We start from the raw sequence: 25,958 nt of genomic DNA, 5'->3' as shown, positions 1-25,958 counted from the left end.
CTATTGTATGATTATAATACATTTATATACACATATAATTTATTTACATGTAATGACTTTTGCAAACTTCATATTAAATTAAATTTGTATATTCAAGAAATGAATAAAAAAGCAAACATTTTGTTACCCCTTTAAATAAAAAATTTTACTAAAATTGTATAAAAAAAAGTTGCCATGCTCTTATTAAAAGTTTAAACTTGGTGTAAATTATTATTATATGGCATTAAATTGGATACTTTTCACTAAAAAGCATCATTTAAACCAAAAAAAAAATTTTTTCTTTTTTAATAAATTAGTTGTACTATGCAAAATAGTTGTAGCTGGGTACCTTAATTCTTTTTCAAATGTATCCTTATAATTTTTTTTTAAATGTTTCCTAATAATTTTTTTTAAATACTTCAATCTCATGCCTGTCTATAACTCAAAATTTTTGCCTCCTTAAAGCCATCTACTTCTTCTGGTTTATCTAAAGACTCAAAAGCCAGGATTCATGAAGATGTTAGGCAATTGTTGCTAAGCCAAGGAAAGCAAGATTCCTTTTTAGCTGATCCTGAGATTCTTGATCCTCAAACTTTGTCAGATGAAGTTCAATCAACTTATGAGGATTTAAAAATGGCTCTAGGTACACTAACTTAATTGATTTATTTAGAAAATGTCTGATCATGACATTAAAACTTAATTTTTCTAAATTGATTTGTGATGGAAACATAAATTCTTAATTAGAATATCCTGTAAAATATTTTCTTTAAAATAAAAATGTTTTCTGTCATTTTTTTTTTCAAGTTATAGTTTTTATATAAAACTGGCAAAATCAAATCTTTAGATGCTTTCGCCTTACTATAATTTTAGTTGATGAAAAAGGAGTTGCATAAATTATATTTAGCAAAACAGTACCTACTATATATTACCCATCATGCCTAATTGGAGGCCTCTATCTTAAACTAATTGTGGCTTTCCATGTCTTGCCAGTTCATTGAGTTGTTTTTCAATCTTTTTCTGTTTCCTCGAGGATTCAAACCAAAAACTTGTATTTCAACAACATTACCGATCCATATGGGTCTTTAATTTCAAGCTCAATTGATTTCTGCTTCACAAGCAGAATAGTAATGAATCTTGGATTTTAGATAAAAAAAAATTTTTCTCCCTCTTATAAATGTTTGATAAAAGTGTATTCCTCATAAGATAACACAATATCTTTAAAGGTGGGAAATAAAAGCTTTGGTTTATTACTTCACTCTATAGTGAGACCTTTGTCATGACTCTCAATCTCACCCTGTTGGTGGCCTCTCCATGTTTCTAGATTGTGAAAAAAACGATTGATATTGTTTTAAACTTTAACTGAGTTTATAAAAAAAATGAATTTCATTTGTGTCTAGTAATTTTGGATATCTATACAATTTTTAAAAACTTACATTTATTTTTTGCTTAAACTTTTTTAATGTAAACAGCCTGAACATAAAGATGTATTTAAAAGATTTAAAAACAGACAAAGGTATTATACTAAACTACCTTTTTTAATGTGGTGATTGCAGAATTGTATTTGTTAGAATAAATCTATTAAAATTCTAAAATATTGTGCACAGTATCTCTGTTATTGAGGACAATATTAAACTTTACATTTTCTGAAAGATACTGCAGAGAAGATTTAATACCAGTAAAAATTAAGCATCAGTGTTAGAAAGTATGTCTGATACCCCACCTCCTTCTTTTGACATCTAAGTTTGGTAATACTTTTAAAATCTTTAATTTTTTAGAAATTATTTTAATTACTAAATTTTATTTTTCAATGTCCTATGATTGATGTCAACATAATTTGATCACTGTTTTTTCTAGAATAATGATGATATTTTATACCCACCCTGTATATACAGTAACATAAAATTAGTATTATTTTTGTCATTCTTCTCAACGGAAAACATGTTTTTGCAATTAGGTACTTTATAATATTGTTTTTTTTTTCAGACCAGTTGCCAGACATTAATACCAATCTGTTGTCCGATACAGAAGATTGGGTTTATGATTCCAAAATATTCAAGGATAAGCTTGAAAGGTTGAAACATGAAATCATGTATTTGCAATGTGTGGCATATCAAAAGGAGAAAGAACGCCTTGGCATGATTTGTTTAAAGAGGTGAGTTTAAACTAAGTGATTTTTATTGATATATTTTTATGTTTAGTTTTGCCCTTTTAAATTAATTGGAGATTGTGAATAATTTATTTTCTAAGTGGTGCAAATTCATTATTTTTTAGTTCTAAACATGTAATTTTAAAAATTTTTTTGACTTTTCGATAATTAACAGTTCATCTATTTATGCATAAACTTCATTTGTTTATAAATAATTCATTACAAAAAGATAATATAGTTATAAAATATCTTAATTTTTTTTGGATTAACACCACTTTTTAAATAAGCAGCTCATATATTTATGCTGAACAGAGGAAATAGTTTGTTTTAGTATTTTATCAATCATGCATTTATCAAAAAAAAAAAAAAATTTTTGAATTTAGGATGTTCATTGCTTTGTTAGCAGAGAAAAATTTACTTTACTTAATTATTCTTTGCTATTTTTGTTTACTGTAAAATTGAATAAAATTAATCAATGAAAAAATTCTAATAGGGAACCCCTTGAAAAACCAGCAATTCTGAAAGAAAATGACTTTTTGACAACATCTTGGGAAAAATTGTGCTATTTGGTGCAAAACCTGGAAAATTGTATAAAGAGCCTAGAAAACAACCTCTTTCCTAAGTATGTTATGTTATTGTTAAAAAATAGTATTTAGAGCAATATAAGATGAATTAGGTGAATTTTTTATTAGTATAGTCATATGTGCATTTTTTTTTCTCCCTCTCTTCTTAATTATGAAAAATCTGATTCATGATTATCATGGAATGATTTAAAACATATAAATAAGTCTTTAAAATGGTTTAGAATATGTGTTTCTAATTTATGAATATCTTTGAAAAAAAATTAGATGAATTGATTTTTTTAAAAAATTTATTTACATATTATTTACTTTTTAAAATTATTCTAAAAATTAAAATATTGTAACAAAGAGAAGAAAAAAAGTGTTGATGAAAGAAAATGTTTGTAACAGTTCACAGGCCAGTGTTTTTAGCTTTTTTTACAATAATTCTTTTTGTTGATCTTTTTTATATTGACATTTTATACAAACACCAAATAAACATAAAAAATGCTTTGTTAAACCCTATGCTGTGTAAAAGGCATCCAACTCTTAATAATATAATCAGTATATACCTTCTTACTTTCTGTATGGACAAATTTAGAATTAAATTTTAAATGCTTTACAACTTGTGTGAATTACTTCTGTGATTTAATTAGTAACCAAATAAAATGTTTCGAAACATCCAAATCTCTTAATTATTATTGCTGAAAAATTTTACCTAATTTCTCTTTTAATTAAATTTTATTAAAGAAAAAAAAATTTTCATTGTAGGAAATGAAGCATCTTTAAAGTTCAATAAAAGACAGAAATAAAAAAAAATGCTTTGAGGTAGAAGTGTACAACCTTTTCGTGTGAAGGGCCACTTGCACAGCAGGTTGACTAATGAAGGGCCGCACACATATTTGTTGTTGTTGCTAATTCCCATCTATAAATCCGTTGACATTAAGGAAGTCCGAAACTAAAAGGGGGGAGGAATGAGTATCGTTCAGTCCAGCCCTAAACAGTTCCAGGTGATGCCTGGTTTTGTTGGCATTTCGGGCAAAGAGGAAAGATCTTTCGATTAGCAGAAAATGCGAGACTTTTCAGGTGTTCACTGGTCAGTCGAGATAAGCAAGTGTTGGTCTGCCCGTCACCAGGAAGAGATAGAGAGAGTCCTGGTCTTTTTGCCTTATACCAGTAGTGAGTAGGTGGAAGCAGCCACTTTTGTTAGTTCTGGGCCTTTTGCCTTGCGAAAAGTTCAAGGTATGTAAGCTCTGAGGTGGAGGGGACTGTATGGTCTAGTCCCTTTTTTGCAAGAGTGTCAGCCAACTCATTTCCGTGGATATTGACGTGGGACGGGGTCCATTGAAAGTGGACCTCATGCTGCTGGGAAATGAGCTTTACTTTTTGTAAGATCGAAAAACTGGTTTTATCTCCAATGAGTGCCCAATTTTTGAGGTGTTGAATTGAACTACGGCTGTCAGATAATATCCAAGTATTTCCAAGGTGCCCTTCACTCAAGATTTTCTCTAGTCCCCTGTCGATTGCAATTAGTTCCCTTCGAAAAACGGAACAAAAATCGGGGTTTCGTTGATGAACAGTGTAGTTCTATCAAGGTGTTTCAATAAACACTCCACTGCCAGTCTGTCTATCCATTTTACTGCCATCAGAGTATATTTTGATGTCGTTTGGAGGGATTTTATTGATGATTTCCAGGGACAATTATCTGAGGAAGTCAGGCACACAGTCTTTCTTATCAAGCATGGTAGGGAGGCTTTCATGGAAACTAACATTGGGAAGATCCAAGCAAGTACTGAGATTGCAATGAAGATAAAGAGGTTCAATATTTTCAGCGATTAACAGTTGTGATTTAACATGACTAAATGGACTGTTTTTCATTAGCCTTTGATTGCAGGTCCAATTATTTAGGTAAATAGCAGTTAAATTGCCTTGGTCTAAACTGGAAAGTTTATTGAAATATTTCACTAAATTAGCTTACCTTCAATTTGTTTAAGTTAGATTGAGAAACACAGCAGTAGACAGGATAGCCATATTTTAGAATTGGTCTAACAAGAGCCTGGTAGGAAGTCCTAAGAGTAGTTGCATCTGCTCCCCAATCTCTACCAGTGATACACTTAATAATATTTAGGCGCTTCCTAGCCTTCGAGACAATATAATCAATATGTTAGTTACTTGTAAATTCGGGATCGAGAATGTATCCCAGATATTTTGGGTGTTTCTTGTAGGAGAGCTTCTGGTGTTTGAGAATAAAGGATGGTTCATATTTATAAAGTCGCTTATTAGTAGTGAAGAAGGTGGTTATCGATTTGGTTGGGTTGAAACTTAATTTGAGTTCATCTGCGTACTTGGATAGGGCTTCTAATGAGTTGTTGACTCTCGACTCAATCTCGGCAACATGCACACGTATTTAGACATGTTAACTGTAAATGTACTAATATTTATTTAAACATTAGTGTTCTAATTTTTTTTTATCAATAAACTTAGCAATATATTTGTAGAAAATTAAAGGCGTTCAATTATTAGAATTCATTTAAAAATAAAAAGACAAATACTTTTTATAAAAAAAAAAATTTCCATTTTTATCATATCAAAAATAGATTTATCGAAAAAATAAACAAGATTTTTTTTATCATATCACGCAATATAAAAATTCATTTTAAAAATAAATTCTAATAAAAAAAACTGCAATGCTCACAGAATGAAAGTAGGAAAAATTTAGTATACATAATTAAGTAATATTAATTCAAATTAAATATTTTAATTGAAGACAATTTAAAGTTTTAAATAAAAGCCTAAAATAAAAACAAAACTGTTATACGTAGTTCAAAATAAAATTCAATACTTATTTGGCAATGTACTTTATTATTTCTTTTTATTGATTATTAGATTTTTTTTATATAGTAAACGTTTTCTTTTCTTCTATCGAAAAAGATCACTTAAGCAACAAAAAATTGAAATCAAAACTACAAACAGTGTGCAGTTTATACATTCACGTCTTCCACCATTTTATGAATTTCCAGGTTGCAATAGCATTGCATTTAAATTTGGGATGTAACAAGTATTTTGCCCTTTTGTCAAAAATTCAGTAGGTAGAATAATCGACCAAGTATTCGGCAGAATATTTTTTATAAAAGTATTTTTCTAAGTTTTTTTTTGGAATTTGTACAGATATGATAAAGAATGATATAAAATCGTATTTTCAACTGTATTATAGTATCGTTTATTATAAGAAATAGTTTTTACACAAATTTCTTAAATTTAAAAATCCATGTTTCTGCACATGACTTGCAAATTTATCTTCTAGAAGACAAATTGAAAAACGAAATTTGAAGTAATGAAACTTGATTACTTAATACTGAACAAGAAGTTTTTGCACTTCTGCTTTTTTTTTTTTTTTTTTTTAATTATATTCAGACAAGTCAATTTTGTCATTTTTTCCATACTTATAGTTCTAAGAATTCAGAAGGATTTTTTGAAAAATTTTGTTATTTTTATTATAACGAAGCATTTTAACAGAAGGTCTCGTACTATTAATTTATCATCACTTTTTCCCTGTACTGTAATATAAATAACCAGTAACATAGAAAACTTTGATTTTTAGTGTTAAAGTTTTGTTTTCAGAGCCAAGAATAATTTGTTTTCAGAACCAAGAACAATTTGTTTTTTTTTCTGTTTTTCTTTTTAATTAACTTTTCTTTTTATAGGCATTTAATTTTATTAGGACTAGGACTGGGCGATATAAGAAATTTTATATCGTGATGCATCGTCAGTTTTGCATCGCGATATAGTATTTTTGAATTTCATTTACTTGTAAGGCACAGAAAGTCGGATTTCTATCAAAACTTCATACTCAGATTGATTTAAATCAATTTATAAATTTGAGGATGTGTATGTTTTGCTTAAGAAAGATATTAATGTTATATTTTCTAACAATGATCACGCAAGTAACGAAGGATTTCTTAGTTTCAAAATAAATAATAAAAAAATAAATAAAATTGAAATTTATCAATATATTTACCTAACAATATAGAAAGAAAATTTAAAAAATAAGTTCGTTAAAAATTATTTGTATGCTTAAAACAAAGTGCTAAATAAGTTTAAAAAAAAATGCTTTTAAAACAACTCTATTTTTTATCATTATTATTTCACAGAAATAATTAAGTTAAATTGAATAATTACAGAATTCTGAACGAAAAGACAAAGTAAGGTTTAACTTCTTAAAAATAAAAACAAAAGAATTATGATATTCGATAGTATATTTAACTGACAATATTGAAAGAAAATTGAAAAACACGATTATACTCTTTAATAAAACAAAGTGCTAAATTATTTAAAAAATAAAAAAATAAAGAATAAAAAAGTCGCAAACCTTACTAATATTTTGAAATAAGCAAAGTTAATAGGCTATGTCCAAATCCAAAAGAGGAAAAACACGTTTTGTTATAATTTTATTTATAAAAATAAAAACAACTAAGGATTTATAAATTTAAAATCAGTAATAAAAACCCATTAAATTATTGGAAGTTTTATCCAAAAAGTTCTTCATAAATTAAAAGAAAGTAAGAAATAGCCCTACAAATTTAATTACTTTGTAATTTAATTTTTTATGGGCACCTGAAACTAGATTTCCGATTGTAATAAATTCAATAATGTAAAAAATTACTTAAACATATAATATCAAAATTAATTTTCACATTTAAAAATAAAAAAAAAAGTTTTGTTTTTAAATAAAATTTACCTAATTAATTAAGAAACACTTCTTTATATATTCTTTTCAATAATAGATTACGTGCAGAACAAGGTAACGAAGGCGATCACAAAGTCAGTCCCACTGAAAATAATCTACAAGAAACGATATCAAGTCGCGACAAAGAAAGAAAAAAACTATGAGGCGCGAAAACGAACATGCGAGATCACTATATATATTCTCAAAACTATGGTTCTGATTCTACCACTCATCAATCAAGGCCATTTCAACATAACGAATCGAACATAGTCTTCCACAGCGCGAGTCGGTATCAGTTGCGAGAAGATCCTTTCGCGTCTTATATCGATATCGTTTTGCGCTAGTCGTCTTTACTCTGCAGCTTAAATCAGATTTCTGATGCATCGCTTGAAACGAAAGTTGCTGTATCGGCTGGCCGATATATGTGTTAAATCGATATGCGGCTTAAATCAGATTTCTGATGCATCGCTTGAAACGAAAGTTGCTGTATCGGCTGGCCGATATATGTGTTAAATCGATATGTCGCTAGACATCGATTTATAGCCTTGTCCTAATTAGGACAAAGCATTTTTTTTCAATGAACGTTACTAATAATCTTTATTTTATAGCAATTTTTTTTCTTTTGAAAATATGTCAATGTGAGAAATTTAAATTCTGATTTTCAGCTTAAGAATTTCATTTAAAGAATTAAGAACGTTTTTTGGTTCTATCTAGCTTTTTTATTAAAAAAAAATCTTTTGTTATAGACGTTTTTATTATAACACAGAAGTTTTTAAGAGCATTTCTGTTGGATTTTTTTTTTTTGGGCTCTTTCTGGTAATTGGAAATCTGAGATGTTAAACTTTAAAATTTTTTTTCAAGTATTAAGATCGATTTTTATTTTCTCTATTTCGCTTTTGTATATAACCTTTAGTCTTTAAGATAGCACAGCATTTTCATAAGCGTTCCTGATACGCCTTATTTTTTAGGTTTAATTTATGACTACGTTTTTCAAAAAAATATTATTCCTAGCATTGAAATTTTGGTTTCAGTGTTGCTATGCTGCTTAAATATGTTGCTATATTCTGTATTCTGGCGACAATATTTACCGCATATTCGGTTTTCGACCAAATCACAATTCATCACAATTTCGACCAATTCCTATTCGTTGCCGGAAGAACAAAGAAAAAAGAACTAGGATCTACGATAAAACTGTACCAAAAAACCGCGTATAGCAGTAATTGGAGAAAAAAAAACTTACTTAAATTTAAGCTAAACTTAGCACGAATAAGGAGTGTCAAATGCACAATTTAAAATTCGCATGTTGTATTAAAATTATCAAAATTTTTTAAAGTTCGGGGGAATGCAGAGCAATAACTGCCGAATAAAATAGTGAAAAAAAAAACACTTACATTTACGATGAAATCATTACAAATAAATTGCAACAAAAAGTTATTATTTAAATTGGGGATCTGAAACTCGCTTGTCGTAATAACATCGTATTAAAAATTCGGGATTTTTGAAATCACGTTAAAAAAACTATTTAACAAAAAATCATTTATATTTACCATAAAATCGACTTAAAGAAAGGACGTTAAACATACATTTACTGTTGAATCTGTTAAAATTGATCTTGTCAAAACGTGATGTCTCAAAACTGTGATTAAAAATTTTTAAAATTGTTTTATTTTTTATTGTGTTTACAAGCTCTCGCGGGCCGCACTTCAGTAGTCAGCGGGCTGCTGGTTGTGCACCCCTATTTTGACGGTTTATTCATTTTAAAAGGATAATATATTTGTATAAAGAGAAAAAGAAGCATTGTTTTAGAAAAATGTTATATAATTCGCACATTTTTGCAAACTTCTTCTAGCTTTTATTAGAATTAAAATGTTTCATTTTGTCTAAAATAAGATAAATTATGGCACTTGGTGATTAAATTATACAGCTTTAGTTTAGAGTTCGTGTAAAATTTTGATTAGCTTTTTTTTTTTAAAACAGTGGTGATTGGTATTTTTTTATAAATTTTTTGCAAAATTAGATCTTTTTTATTTCTTTAATTTATGTTTTATTTTAAAAGAACATTTAAAAATTTTAAAATATATTCAAATAAAATTTTATCCTTTTTCTATATACTTAAATGTTTTGTACTAAAACTCAATTAAATTGTGATGAAAGAAATAAACCAACAGGTCTCTACAAATTTGTTGAAAGTATAAAAAAATTTAAAGTATGTAAAATTTGGTAATACTTAATCAGGGTGGCCACCCATCTAGAAAACCTGGAATTATGAGGGAATTTTTTTTATACTGGAAAAAACCTGGAAAAATCAGGGAAATATGGATAAAAACTTGGAAATTTATAGAAAAGCTGGAAATTTTTTCTTATATATTTTTTTAAATTTCTCTAATTTAAATTATTTGCTAATTTTCTTAATTTAAATTGTTTCATCCATTATACCCACATTTTTTAGACGGAAATGTATCTCCAAACAGTTAAAATATCATCAACTTACTTTGCTTTCATCAATATTTGCTCCATTATAACCCTGTTAAACTAGAATACAACATAAAATTCTCCCATGGTTGCTAAGCAAATGTAGAAACCTTTGATCTCTATGCAGACTATGGGACTGTGCAATTTAGGAAAGGCAAAAATTATGGTGTATGTGGAAGACGGGGTTAGGATTCGGTTTTTAAATTCTGTCCGTGTTCGCACAATGATTCAAGTTTGTTTGCAATTGAGAGTGGTAATTTTTTTCTATTTTGACAAAATGAGTCAAAATGTTTTTGTGTTTTTAACTTTATTAAATTCTCTAAAAATTAGTTGGTTATATTAACAGATTTTATATTGCACTCTTTTTCTGAAAGCTTTTGAACTCCCATTCAAAGAAATCTGTAAATTATTTTTTCTCAGCAAACCAACCAATCACGCATTTCCCCTCATCACTAACAGCAATGTTTGTCGACAAATTGTTACAATTCTTAATGCTAATTTTTTCTATTTCATTTTAACCTTTTATAGTATATTTTTATTTTGAAAAAAGTTTTTTTTAGAACTAACTATATATTAATATCATATTTTACAGTTTTGTTGGTAAATGTTAGTTTTTTTATTCAAAATTTGAATTGTATAGTTATCACAATATCGAAAGTTTGTAAATGTTGCTTTCATTCCAGAGATGATATTTCAAAACTATTCCTCTTTTTACCAAAAAAAGCTGACAATGATTAAGGAATATATAGGAAACATATTAAATGATGTATATACATAATATATAATTTTTTTTATTCATATGTGTTTAGTCAGGAGAAGGAAAACGAAACTTAGTGTTTTAGTACTGCACTGTACAAGATTCCAGTTGTTCAAACAAAAACAATTAACTATGCTAAAGTAAAAAACTGTGTGTTTAGATTGGAATTCTTTAAATGTTTTAATTTCAAATGAGAAAAAAAAAATCAAAAAAGTATAAATTTTAAGGAATTTTATCTATTTTTTTTCTTCTATAGAGTATAGAACTAAAAATTAGACAATTTTACATTTCTGTCATTTATTTTTTTATACTGAATCTCTTAAAATAAAAATGCTATTTCAAAATACCATTATTTAAAAATTTGACTTGAGATATTGGTTTAAGGAAAATGTGATCAATGAATTTTATGAAAAGCACTGGTAAGATGAAATACAGTATAATGCAGTATACAGTACAGCTCTATATTGAAATGTAATTACAATGATTCACAAAAGTGTTGATACACTTATGACTTTCAATGAAATAAGACTATCCATTAATTAAAATGAATGTTTCAGAATGTATATTTTATGATAAAAAATGTGTTCTAATCTTAACAAAACTGAAATATTTCAAATGACAATATGAAATATTTTAAAAACAAAGGAAAAGTTTATTTTTGAGGAATCAATCATCAAAAAGTGACAAAAACTTTATCCCACAAAAGTCATCATACACTTTTAAAGAAAAAACTCAGTCTATTAGTAAATCTAATTTTTCGTTAAATTAACATTTAGTGGAGTTTCCTTTAACATCTACAATAGCTTTTAAAGGTTGAAAATACATGTAACTAGTTTTTTTTTGTCAGGTGAAATTCGTGCAGAATATTTTTTTTTAAATTTTTGCAGAAACTTTTACAACACTCAATTGCAAATTTATGAATTTTTCCACAAAATTTATAATTTTAATCTCTGATATGAAGTTCTTCTTTTATGCATTTTATCACATATTGCACTGCTCAATTGAATACTGTAAACTAATTTAACATATTCATTACTGATTTACCTCTTATGAAGACAAATAATCAAATTTGGTCTATTTTATTACGACCACAAGTTATTTTTAAATGATAAAGTAAAATATTACGAAGTTAGCAAGCAAAAATTAAAATATAATTTTGCTATTATATGTTTGATACTAAATTGCTAATAAAGAAATAAAAAATTAAATGAAAAATAATTAAATAAAAAAAGCAATTGACGATAATTTTAATTCTGAGATCCAAAACATTTAAATGTGCGATGACTTTCGTGGGGTAACATTTTTGTTACTATTTGATTAAAAAATTAACTTTTGCTTTGTTTTTAAAATATTCCGTGCAGCTTTGCTAAGAATAGATTATACATCTTATTATCAAATACCCATTGTGAAATATTCATTTTAATTATTGAATTTTTATTTCCTATTTCAATATAAGTTATAAGTGAGTGAGCACTTTTGGGGAGCCACTGTAATTATTAAAAATTATTGATATATAATCACCTGAAACGGTTTTCGTTTCCTTAATGAAAAAATATTAAACAATACTTATCCAAGGTTTTATTGGTTATTCTGATTTTGTCATTTTGTAGGTACACTTTGAGCAAATACTACTTAAAGTAACACATTAAATTCAATAAAAACAATATATTCTGCAAGCTGAACATATTATTTTCTCCACGTCTTAATTTTCTTAAAATTAATGTTGTACCAGAACATTAAAAAATAATAAAAAAATATCTTGTTAAAAAAAAATTTCTTTTTTCAAGATATGTTTAAAAAAATGACATTTTGAATAAGATATTTTATAATACAGACACTTTTCTTGTACACATCCTACACTTTATAAGAAAAAAGGAAAAAAACACAAACCTGGAAATTTTAAGATTTTTACCTGGAAAAATCAGGGAAATTTGAAATCTGTTTTGAGTGGCCACCCTGTTAATTTAATGAAACCTTAGTTTCTCTCAATCATACTATCAAAATAAAAAAAAATATATAGGTAAGGATTTAAAAAAATTTTTTATACAGCAACCTAGTAGAAAACTGTGAACTGATAGTTCAACTTCAACTATTGCTCTTCTAATCAAATTATCCTAGTCTCTTTATCAAGTTGTTTATTTGGTTGGATAAATTTTATTTAATATGCTGATAGTATTGATATGTTTTTAATAGTAGTTTTCAGTAGAGTTCTTTGTCATTAAAAATGTTGTTAAAAACTTTATTATGTGTATGTATGCTTTGTATGCTTATATTAATGTTTTTTTTTTAAAATATTTTTGTGAGTGGTTTTATATTAAGCACTTGATGCCAATAGTTTTATTTTGTGTTCAGATACATGGAAGAAGTGATGAAAAGATTGATAAAAAAGTATCATATGGAACAAATGAAATTCAAGAGACAAAAAAATGGTGAATCTTCAACATCATACTTGTCATCTGAACCTTCAACATCTAGTGGAACCAATGGTAAAAACTAGAAGCTTTATTTTTCTTCACAAAATAATTTTTGATGTATTTTATTGACTATTTGATTAGAAATAACAAGCACTTTTTTTAAAACTGCTTTTATGAAGTATAGTTAATGTGGTTACCTGCCTACTACAACTCAACGCTGTCTGTCCGGTATCCCTTAGCAACATGAAACACAAAAACTAATGTTTTCTTTTGTTTTTTTTATTCTTCTTCTAATTTTGTATTTATACTTATATTAACAATCTGCTTTTCCTATCATCGTTGCTTGTTCAATTACGCTTTATTTATTATTATTCAAACTGTTTATTATATAAATTATACTATAAATTATATTATATTATGAAAAGAGTGTTTAATTATTTTTCTTAAAGATCGTACCTCCACAGTTAATGCTCAATTAATTGGTATATTAACTCATATGCTTTAATGACTATTTATGTATGAGCTATTCATAATCATATTTCTTTTAGTTCATTTATTTCTAGTTTGGATAATGACATACTGCATAGGTATTAAAGTTCAAAAGATCTCATAATTTATGCAAATGCATAAATTTTGTTTTGCTCTGTTTGGATTGTGGCAAGAATGTTATTCTACAAAATACATGCTTGAATAAAACTTTTTTATGTGTTCTATCATTTTTTCCTATGAATATTAATGAAAATATCTGAATGTACCTATTATTGATCTGTGGGAAACATTTTATACCTTTATCAATACTTTTAGTTTAAGTATAAATCAGTATTAAGACAAAGAAAATTATGTACTAATTACAATGAATTATTAACCACAAATTAGAGAGTTGTTTTGCATTGTTCGTTTTAAAGAGCATTGGTAAAAGTACTACTAATCTATGAATAATAGGCATTATGAATAAAGTTCTGTTTCACTGCACTATCTGGAATCTCAAAGATTTTCATTAAAATTTTAAAGGAAGTAGGTTCTTACTGCAGCTCATCATTGTGTTATATCACCTCAAAATGCCTCATTTAGCGATGAAGCAAACAATCATATTTGTCAAATAGTGAGGGCTCTGAAAGAATTTAGACTGTTGATTTCCGTAAGAGAAATTATTTACAGCAACTGTATTCAATAGTATGCCCTCAGCTGCAAGTCGTGCTCTTACATTGTTGTAGACTGCGAGAGGGTGTTCATTGTTATGAACTCAAGGAAAACTAAATTTAGATATCAAATGCATAGTAATAAAAAGATATCAAATGCATCTTCTTCTTCCTTATCCCCGAAATTAGCAGGGCTAAACAATGTCCATGAAATTCATGCCTCGGAGGAAGTCGGCCACCAAAAGTGGGTTATTTAGTATGTCCCTCTTGAGCTGTCCTAGACAGTTCAGAATATGTTGGGGAGAAGCCTGCATGTTGTGGCACCTGGGGCAGTTTGGGAAGATTTTAATACTACCCTTGAAGGAAAGAGGCTTAAGGTGGCCGCTGTTAAGCCTGATAAGCGCCGTCTGGTCCTTGAGGTTGCACCGAAGTGAAATGCATAATACAAGTGAATAAAAATGTGAAGAATATAATATTTGTGTGAATAAGCTCATTAGGGCTCAGTACAATTTTAATTAGCATCTGATGTGTGTATGTGTAAGAAAAATTAATGATAAAAAAAATATTTTTAGCATTTATTATTAATTGTAATTTGACTAAATTATTTTTGTTTATTTATTAAAAATATTTTTGTTTATTTATTGAACTGAGCAATATACTGTATCACCAGGACATTGCTCTAGGCTTTTGCTTTAGGGTTTTATTTTTGAGAAATTTAATTTTTATTTTTTTGAATTATTTTATTTTTGAGAAAAATATAAAAATTTGCAATGTTGGTAGAAAACTAACTTTATTTGTCGCCATTACTTCATTTTCAAGAATTTGTAACAGAAAGTTTAAAAGTCCACTTATAATTTAAAATCTGTACATGATCGAAAATTGTTTTCGTAACTTCAGAAAAATAAAAACCGCTTCAAAAGAACCCTCCTCCACCAAATTGGACAAACAACTGTATGAAAATATCAAGATCGTATAGAGAATTAAATACTCTAGCACTTTTTATGAAGGACTTTCAAATAGAAGTAAGGAAGAGAGAAATCATTGAATGATTTTATTCATGCATTGCCCAGTTTTTGACCTCTCAATATGTTATTGCTTTTAAACTGCTTTGCCTTACTCTTTCTTGCCTCTCATCCAATGAGCAGTTCGTTCTGGTTACAGAAACGAAAAACTCACAGGTATTCGATTTTGGGAAGTGTCCATTTTTGAAGTAATAAAATTTGTGAAGAGTCTGTTTTTGTAAAAGAAATTTTGTGAAATGTTTGAAAATGCCCCCCTCCCCCCCAGATAGAAACTTGATCACAAAGTTGAGTTAACTTGAATTGAATAATTGTGTTTTTGAAAGTTAAATTACTTTTACTTTCTTGACACATGGAAATTTTTAGAGTATAATTGTTTTGCCATTGGGTAGACACATGTCCTCTCAAAAATTTTTTATATGGCTATTGTTTTATTTTGTTGATAAGAATATTGCAGGAGGGCTTAATCTGTATTTAACATCATCTGATTATATATTTAAAAAGCCTTCAATGAAAGCAATTTTAACTCTTTACTTTATTAAACATCATTTCTCTTAAAATTGTGATGTTTCTTCAAATGCTTAATACTTTTGTTTTTTAGGCATAACATTACAGAAAACATAATTCATACCTTAATAATTTAAATCTAATCAAATATAATCTAATAAATGACTATATTATTATAATGATTGAATTTTGAATTTACATGTTCATAATAAATTGGTCTTTTTTTCCCTCTTGTATAAGTTATGGAATTATTTTTTTTCTCCATTAGAGAATGAAGTTTAAATTTTACTAAATTTGTATTATCTTACATAATGTTAGCTGGCATAGATTTTTTAAACATAGTCATTGCTACTTAAAATTCCAGTTTCATTTTACTGTCTTATGTATTAAAAAAATTCTGATTGAAGTTTACATTCACAGATTATCAATCACACTCTTTACTTTGCCGTCATTTTCTTCAAATGGCATCCATTGCATTGTCCATTGCCAAAAGTGGAGTGGCTGCAGCTCTAATGGCGAATGAAGAAAGGTCTTCATTTTTGTCTGGGGAACAGTTGCCTACCGTGGAATCTATGGTTGCCAATGCGACTGAAAACTATGGAATTGATATGCGAATTGTAAAAAAATGCAATTCTTCTGTCAAACAGACTATTCTGGAACAGGTTTTGTCATCTAAAGAGCCAACTTACAGTCAAACAGGGACTTCTTCGTAAGCCTTGATTTCTTTCCCCTTCATATTTTTGTTCATGATTTAGGTATTCATATTTCAATATATTATTGGAACTGCAATTATAGAAGAAATTTAGCTAGACTTACCAGAATTATTATACAAGGTGATTATAATAAAAATTACCCTATTTATTCCATCATCAAGTCTGCTCTGGTTGAAGGATGTTGATGAAATTTGGTATATTATACATTATATGTAACATGGGAAAAAGAAATCTGCAATAAAAATAAGTTCAGATTCCAATCACTAAGTGAGAAAAAGATGCATATAAAATGCAAATCATTTCAAATGGGTTCAGTTTATTGAATCTCAGCATTTGTTCAGCATACTGTGTTCATTATCATCAAATGCATGTTCAAAACGCCTTATAGCGAGTTTTATATAAGGGTTCTGCAATAAGCTTGCTTTTTGTTCTGGCCAGAAATAACTCAATACAATATCGATACATTAAAATCGATATTATTCAAAAAAAGTTAAGTGTAAAATTTAGTTAGCATATTTAAGGTTAGATTATGTGAAAATCTTGTAATTTAGAATTGAAACTATTTAGAATGTATGCTAAGTAAATCAAAATTCATTTATCCAAAGATAATTCAAGGCAAAAAATAGTTTTAAATAAGTATCTATTAATTTTTATTGAACGAAATCATTTGAATAGTTTTTGTAAAATTTTTTAATATACATTTTTTTAAAAACTATATATATGCAGTCGAACTTCTATTTAACAAACTTCCATTTTACGAATTTCTCTATTATGCGAATTTTTTAAAGGAACCAAGAACATTTTGGAACTTTCTTCGTGAAGTAACTTCCAAATAGCAAAGTGAATTTTCTATTTAACGAATTTTTCTTTGAGATCCACTTTTCCTATTTCTCAAAATATTTCAGAACATTTCAAACTTGTTAACGCATGGAAATGACCTTGAATTAATTTTTGAAGCCACTTAACTTTTAGAGCAGTAAAATCCCTTTCCCTTTTTTGTTTGCATTTCAAATAAGAAACTCCGACAAATTTAACGAATTTTATCAGTAGCAATTAAACTTAAGAATGCATGTTATAATGTATGTTTAAAATTACTTTACAGTTATAATTTTATACAGCAAATAAATGCAGCTATAATTTTATACATAAATTTAGCTTTTTTTAGTTGAAAAAGTATGCAGCATGATAGTGTAACGCTGGATAATGTTTTGCTCTATTCTTATGCAGATTTCTTTTATGGCTGAGATTTATAAAATAAATGGTAGATACTAGTTTACAAGATAAAGGTGTATCAATTGCTATTTTAATTATGGCTAGTTTTTATGATTTTAAAGCCTGTTTTGTGTTAAGTATTTCAAAAGGTGATTTCTATTTAATGAACTTATTATCGGGATTTTGCAACTTTGTTAAATAGAGGTCCGACTGTATATATGTACAATATATATATATTATATATATATATATATATGTGTGTGTGTGTGTATATACAGTGGAACCCCTATTTTACGTTGTCCGTTTTGTACATTATCCCGCTTCGTACGTCATTTTCTGCTGATCCGAGAAATTTGCCTATACCGATAATGTTAAAAAATCTCGGATTTTGCTTTACGCATTTTATGAAAATCCCGCTTGATGCGTTTTTCTACAAACAGATCAAAATAATTGTTTTATTCTATAATTCTCACACAAACTTTTTCTAGTTTTTTGAAAAAGAGAAACTTGTTTTTCAGCTGTATGGAGCAATTCTTGCATTCTTTCTGTTCCGTTTTGTCCATTTGTCAATAGCTGGGGGGGGGGTGAAGTTTCCTCTCTGTCACTATCGGAAGGGTAGGGGAAGACACAATTCACTGGAACCACAAGTGATGGAAGTATTACATCTACGCCTACTCTTCTCCCCGCTCCCTATCAACAAAAGAGAAAGAGGGGAAATTAGAGAGACAACTGTCAATAATGATCGAGTTTCACATGTACTCCAGACGTCTTACTGACGTTGTTTATTTGCGATACGAGGATAAGTCACTTTGAATAGAGAGGTGTGGTCGTTTCTTCAATTCTCCCCCATGAGAAATGGTTTCACCCTTTTTTCCGTGCTAGCATACCAAATGAGATTTCCAGTCGGTTTTGTTTGAGTTTGAAAGCTATAGCATTTTTTCTCATTTTCGAAACCTCAGTCATCGTGTTCTTTTCTGGAAAGAAGATGTCGAAACGAAAATGCTTTTCTTTGGCCGAAAAGGCTGGAATCGTCAAAAAAGCTAAAGAATTTCATGGCACTAAAGTTGATCTTGCTAAATCTTTGGGTATTGCTTACTCAACTTTGCAAACGATTTTAAAGCAAGAAGCTTCAGTAGAACTAAACACTGAGAAACTCGGAAAATATGCCAAGAAGAGAAAAAATTTTAATGAACTGGTTCAAGGAAGCCAGAGCAGCAAAGATTCCTATAAATGGATCCATCCTGAGAGAAAAGGCCCTTGAAATTGCTGGAAGGCTTAAACTCCAAGGCTTCAGTGCATCAAATGGCTGGATCGATCGATTCAAGAAAAGGAACAATTTATGCTTCAAATCTATCTGTGGCGAATCCGATAGTGTGGATATGACAACTGTGCAACAGTGGATAGAAGAAACTCTGCCAAATTTATTAAAAGGCTATAATCCAATTGACATATTTAATGCGGACGAGACGGAATTGTTTTTCAACCTATTGCCAAACAAGACTTTGACAATTAAAGGTGAAAATTGCCATGGAGGAAAGCTTTCAAAAATGCGCTTGACTGTTTTGCTCTGTGCAAATGCCGATGGAAGCCAAAAGTTAACGCCTCTAGTGATCGGTAGAGCAGAGAAACCACAGTGTTTCAAAAATATCATGAGTTTTCCTACCGATTACGCTTCAAGCAAAAAAGCATGGATGATGCAAGCATTATTCGAAAATTTTCTTCGAAAACTGGATAAGAAAATGAGTTTTCAAAAGCACAACATAATTTTATTCCTCGACCAATGCACTGCTCATTTAAACCTTAAATTGAAAAACGTGCGAATAGAGTTTTTTCGAGCTAACTGTACGAGCAAACTTCAACCACTGGATTTAGGAATTATCCAATCATTTAAAGAGAGTTACCGGAAGCAACTGGTTAGAAAATCTCTAATGTTTCTTGGTTCTGGTGATTTTCAGGATGCTTCTAAGGCAAAAATAAATGTTCTTGAGGCTCTTAATTTGATATCTTCAGCTTGAGACAGTGTCGACCGAAAGTGCATTATCAATAGATTCAATAAAGCAGGATTTTCAATATCGGAGGAGGAGGGCGCTGTTGCTTTGGAAGAAGAAGGTAGCGTGTCTGAAGTTGAGGATCTTCCGGAAGTCTATGATGCATACATCGACTGTGACATAGATCTCATTACTTCAGAAATCCCTTCCATTAGTGATTTAATGCCTGATTCCGACGATAGTGCTGATGACGATGAAATAACAGAAGATGTGCCAACAGCTGATCAAGTGACACAAAGCATAAAAACTCTAAAACAATTTTTACTTGCAAATGTAAATCAAGAAGCAAATTTGCAAAAAATTGTTAGTATTGAACGAGCTGTATATGAAATTGTACCTAAAAACAAAAAGCAAGTAGAGATTACTCATTTTTTCCATTAATTTAACTGGTAGGTGTAAATTTTTAAAAATATGCATAGATTTTTCTTAACCCCGATTTTACGTTATTACGCTTCGAGGGTTTTTTATCGCTAGTCTGACCAAAAACGTAAAATCGGGGTTTCACTGTATATATATATAAGTTCAAAATGAAGATAAAACAAAGGAAAATTATAGACATATGAAAAGGGGGGGGGGGGGGATATAATGAAAAAAAATAACAAACAACTAATTTAAAAGAAAAAGAAATAAAAAAAAGGATGAAATTTTTTAAAAAAAACCGGAAAATAAAAGATATAATCTTTTCATCAGCCCACACGATTATATCCGCAAAAAAGAGTGCTTCTGATATTGTATCAATATTGCCAAAACAAAATATATTAATACAATAGTGTAAGGAGCACTCAAAGAAATATTTTTTACAAAAATTACAGCAAATAAAATAGAACACAATAAGTAAAAATAACACGTAAAAACAGAAAATAATATAAAATAAAAAACGGTATGAAACAAAATCTATAAAGCGAGTAGCAAAATCAGATGTACTTACATGAACGGGAAATTTTTCAAGAATGATTTAAAAATATTTTCGCAACAAGATTGCCAGATTACAAAATATGAAAACAAAAGCGCAAATTGAGTGTAACTCGAGGAATTTAAAGTGCCGTTTTTTCTGCATTGCTGAAGTGATTTTGCACGGATTTGCCCAAAGTGGATTTGCACATGGAAAAATTATATAAATTATCAAAGAAGAAAAAAATTTAGTAGATAATTTTAACACGGATTTGCCCGAAATGGATTTGCACATGGAAAAATTAATAAAGAAATTTTTAGTAAATAATTTTACTCACGGATTTGCCCAAAATGGATTTGCACATGAAAAAATTATAAAAATTAACAAAGAAAATTTTTTTTAGTAGATAATTTTAGCCACGGATTGGCCCGAAATGGATTTGCACATGGAAAAATTATATAAATTAACAAAGGAAATTTTTTAGTAAATAATTTTGACCACGGATTTGCCCAAAATGGATTTGCACATGGAAAAATTATACAAATTAACAAAGAAATTATTTAGTAAATATGGCAACAGATTTACCCGAAATGGATTTGCACGTGGGAAAATTATATAATTTAACAAAGAATATGTTTAGTAAATATATCCACAAAAATATACGATTAATTCAATGATTTTATATAAAATTTATTACTTCAGTTGGGTATCCATTGTTTTTTATCAAATTTTAAAAGTGTTTATCGATTTGTTTTTTGGATAAATAAATATTACTACATATTCTTTTAATTCTGTTCATTTCATTAAAAGTGGTATTTAAATAGATGCTCCTAGAAACATTAGAATTCCAAGTAATTAGTTTATTAATATTAAAATTAAAATCTTTTCTTTTATCGTATAAATCAACAAAGCAGATATTTTCAACTTTTATAATACCCAAATCCAAGAAATTGAAATTAATATCATCATCATGATTGCGAAGCAAGATTAATTCCTCAAGGTAAATATCATTTAATAAAATAGTATCATCTTGAAAATTAAAGATTATTAAGTCATCAATATATCTAAAAGCAAATTTAATACTAAGAGTATAATTTTTTTCATAATAATGCAAAAATAAGTTAGCTAAGAGAGATGAATAATAAAATCCTTGTGGTATTCCATCAATTTGAAGAAAAATATTCTTTCCATTGTAAATATAATTATTAAAAAGACAAAAATTAATCGGAATTTCCCAATAATCAAAATCGCAACAAAGGATATTCTTAAAATCATAGTAACAATTCAAAAGGACATCTTTTAGTTTAGAAAGGGGAATGCTATTGAAAAGATCCTGGAAATCAAAAGTCGCAATCGAATTAATTTTATTATGTTTAATGAAATCTAAAATCGGTTGATTATTAGTGATAATCCAAGAGAGACCTTCTTTAGAAATATTGTTAATAATTTTATTTAAGTAGTTAGAGAAAATGGTGCCAGGTTTAGTTAGAAAAGTATTAGATCTACATGTGATAGTTCTAAATTTTACAGGAATTTTATGAAATTTAGGACTGATAATTAAGTAAGGAAATTGTATATTGCTAATTTTAATTTTTAATCTCTTATAAAAAGCTAAAATTTTTTTAATGACAATATTATTATTGAAATTACTAAGTTTAAAATTTTTACTATTTTTTAATTCCGTATTTAAAAGTTCAGCATAGAATTTTTTACAGAATATAGCATAATAATTGTCAGCTTTGTCTATGGGAGTAATTACAAAATTTTTTTGAAGTTGCTTAATTGATTGAACAATATTAGAAAAATTTGTTGGATTGTTACTCTTATTTAAATTATCCTTATTATTGAAAACAAAATTTTTAAAGTCATAATAAACACCCCATTTCCATTCTGTTAGCATACCTAAAGGTAAAGAGAATCTATTTGATATCTTTAAACAAAAACTATTGAGATCATTAAGAAAGTATTGTAGAATTTATTGATTGATATATGGTAAATGGGTCTAAATGTTGTGCTTTTTATCTTTAAATTCCTAAGTTCTAAGTTTTCTATAATATTTAAATTACCAGTAATAATATGTTTATGATGTTTATCAACAAAATCAAAATATTTCTCTTCCTCACAGTAACATTCATAATCGGATATATTAATGCTCCCTAAATTTTTGCTTATATCATTATAATTAAATATAGTTCTACGAAGAGATTTATTAAATTTAAAACTTTTAATTATGTTAAAATCTTTTAATGGAAAAAAATTTTCACAAATTTTGTGAAATTTGATCTTATCGAAAATAGGATTTTATTAAAAGAAAAGTTAATAATAAGATCATAGAACTTATATACATCATAATTCTTAAAGGAGAAGACAAAATCTTTAATTGGTTTAATGTTATAATGTTTATTAAAATCTTTTTCCATATTAGAAAGAAAATTTATATTTAATTTGTCACTAGTTCTATTAAGAGAGTTTCTATTACTTCTTGAACCCCGTTTACCTCGATTTGTATGCTTATCTTTAATATGAAAAAGTGAATAAGCTGAAGAGTTATTAAAGTTAATCTGTGTATTTAAGGTATCGTTTAGCCCATACGGCAAAATTGTTTTGTATAAAAGCATGTAGTAATTTTCTTTCTGTAGTCTTAAATCTAAATTTTCTACAATATCTAAAATATTAGTTTTGACACTGTTAAATTTATGTACTCTATAATGATTCAATTCCAGGTTATTGATAGTCTTATTACTGTTTATATCAGAACGGTGTTGATTAATTCTAATGTTAAGTGAGTACTGGTTTGTCCAACATATTTCATATTACAGAAGCCACAGGTTAACATATAAATAACATTTTTAATTTTGCAAAAAGATTTGGAGCTAACGATATAAAGAAATGTATGTTTTTTGTCAATATTAGGGCAAGTTTTGCATCTTTTCCACACACTTTATAGGGCGGTAAAGTTTTGGGAATAGAATGCAATTCAAAAAATCGTTTGCTTTTGCTTTCAGAGTAGCAGGATGTTGGAGCATCATTAAACTTAAAATTGATGAAGTTGAACTATATTAAGAAAAAAAATTATACATTTCATTTTTTACTAGGTAAACATAATACTAAACATCATTAACCGATTTTAGAAAGCCTTTGCCCGTAACAATTTTGTGTTTGTTTTTCTTAAAATAAATTATGTTTAAAAAATTCATTATTACATGGAAACTAAGTTGTTTTAATTTCATTCAGTTTGATGTTTCATTATAATTTATTAAAACCTTATCAGTTTTAAAAGTTTATAAAATTAGAATAAAAACCCACGAGTTAAATGTAAAATCATGAACAAATTTTAATTTACTTAATAAGTCAATTCGGTGTACGATTCAATCCAAACACAAAATTGATTCCAAAAATGACACATCTATAAAAGAATTGAAGAGATGTGTCATGTCAAAAGAGAAACTACTTTTGACTGGCCGAGGGCAAAATGTTTATTTGATTTTTCATCACTTGAGTTCATATTGTCTGTGTCTTCATTTTCAATAAATAAGGAAATCTTATCTTCATAGGGTCCTTCTTTGGTCAATTTGAAAGGGAACACATCTTCTTCAAAGATGCTGATCTTCTCTGCTGATAAAAAAACTTTTTTCTTTCTGGATCCCAGAGTTTATATCCTTTTATACCACTTGGGTACCCAATATGGATACCTTCTATAGCCTTTGAGTCAAATTTGTTCCGCCTTTGAAATGAGCGTGTATGGCTCTAGGCCCGACATCCAAAAACTTTCAAGTGATCCAAGTTCGTTTCTTTACCTGACCATAACTTTTCTGGCGTACTTCTTCCAATTGCAGTAGATGGGCGTCTATTTTGGAGATAAGATGCTGTGCACACAGCTTCAGCCCAGAATTCTGGCTTTGCTCCTGATTCTATGAGAAGGCATATGGTAATGTTGATCAAAGTCTGGTTCATCCTTTCTGAAATTCCATTTTGTTGAGGGGATTCCGGCACAGTTAGCTGCCTTTGAATACCTTGTTTAATAAGATAGTTGTCAAAGTTTTGTGACTTAAACTCACCTCCATTATCACTTCTCAAAATTTTTATCTTTTTGCTGTGAAAATTTTCGGCCATTCTCTTGTATTCATCAAACTTCATTATGACTTCATCCTTAGTTTTGATTGGATACACAGTAGAGTAACGAGAAGAATCATCGGTGAACGCAACAAAGTAATTTGAGCCTCCCAGTGACGGCGGTGAAATCTTTCCTACTACATCAGAGTGCACAATTTCTAAAGTTTCATTAGCTCGTGTGTTTGAGAACTTTGGAAACTTCTTGCGCTTCATCTTTCCTTGAATGCACACAGAGCATGGCTTGTTTGTTTCAAGATTGGATTCTTGTTTACTTTTAGTGGTTATTATGTTTCTCAAAGTGCCTGGGGAAGGGTGTCCTAGCCTGCGATGCCAGAGTCCATTCGACTGGATTGTTGAAATGTACGCTGCAGGACAATCTTCTTCTATAATATATAGTCTTCCCTGTCTTCTAGCTCTCAAAACAATTTCACCAGTTTCTGCCAGTATTTTTGCTTTACCATGGGCAAATTCAATCTTAAAACCTTTTTCTTCAATCTTGCCAATCGACAGCAAATTTCCGCCCAAGTCTGCTACATACAATACATTTGCAAGGTTAATGTTGCTTTTGGTAGAATCTTCTTGAACTGAAATAGTGATGTTTCCTGTTCCGCTAACTTGAACTTTTTCAGAATTCGCCACTTCTACTACTGAGGTGTAATCAGTTAGCGTCATGTGCTCTGTAGCACCACTGTCTAGAATCCAGATTGTTGAGTCTTCAGCTTAAATTTTATTTGTTAAGAAGGCCCAGTTCATTTTTAAATCTATAGCAGTCTTGGCACTGCTTTGATTTCTTTGTTGTGCTTCTTAACAATTTTTGGAGATGTGACCCCATTCTCCGCAGCTAAAACACCTGACAGTTTTCTTTGAATTTGCAGCTGTTTCGTTGTTTCTTTTTGTTGTCCATTTCTTCACAGTGTTTGTCTGCATTGGTCTTTTTTGAATATAGTTTCTTGCGTGAAGTGCCCGTTCTTCCTGCTCTTCAACGTTTGGCACATTTCTATATATTCTTTTTTCTTCAACTAATAGTCTAGACTTCACAATGGTTGTTGTCAAGTTATCTTCGTCCTTTTCTAAGTTCAGGATTAAGCTTTCGTATGATTTTGGCAGACCTATTAACATGACGAGGGCAACTTCTCTGTCGGTGAAAGCGTAACCACCACTCGACAGTTTTCTGCTTAAATTTTATTTGTTAAGAAGGCCCAGTTCATTTTTAAATCTATAGCAGTCTTGGCACTGCTTTGATTTCTTTGTTGTGCTTCTT

The 25,958-nt window shown here is 28.7% G+C and overlaps 1 protein-coding gene across 10 annotated transcripts in view; it reads left to right on the top strand.

Annotated features, from left to right (window-relative positions):
• The window catches only part of LOC107453403 (microtubule-associated protein futsch), a 118,388-nt gene that overhangs the window by 79,427 nt on the left and 13,003 nt on the right, over positions 1-25,958 (top strand). For 8 of the 10 annotated variants that reach the window (XM_016070224.3, XM_016070231.3, XM_016070223.3 and 5 more), the window contains exons 8-12: positions 445-622; positions 1,963-2,131; positions 2,619-2,747; positions 12,993-13,126; positions 16,140-16,428. In XM_016070224.3, the coding sequence (XP_015925710.1) occupies positions 445-622; positions 1,963-2,131; positions 2,619-2,747; positions 12,993-13,126; positions 16,140-16,428 (899 nt within the window). The remainder of the gene's footprint in view (positions 1-444; positions 623-1,962; positions 2,132-2,618; positions 2,748-12,992; positions 13,127-16,139; positions 16,429-25,958) is intronic. The other 2 variants (XM_071177050.1, XM_016070230.3) reach the window with 1 other exon arrangement.

This window comes from Parasteatoda tepidariorum, chromosome 2 (genome assembly GCF_043381705.1).
Source record: "Parasteatoda tepidariorum isolate YZ-2023 chromosome 2, CAS_Ptep_4.0, whole genome shotgun sequence".
Lineage (NCBI taxonomy): Eukaryota > Metazoa > Arthropoda > Arachnida > Araneae > Theridiidae > Parasteatoda > Parasteatoda tepidariorum.
The sequence above is the reverse complement of the archived record's forward strand: the minus strand, read 5'-3'. Positions and strand labels throughout refer to the sequence as shown.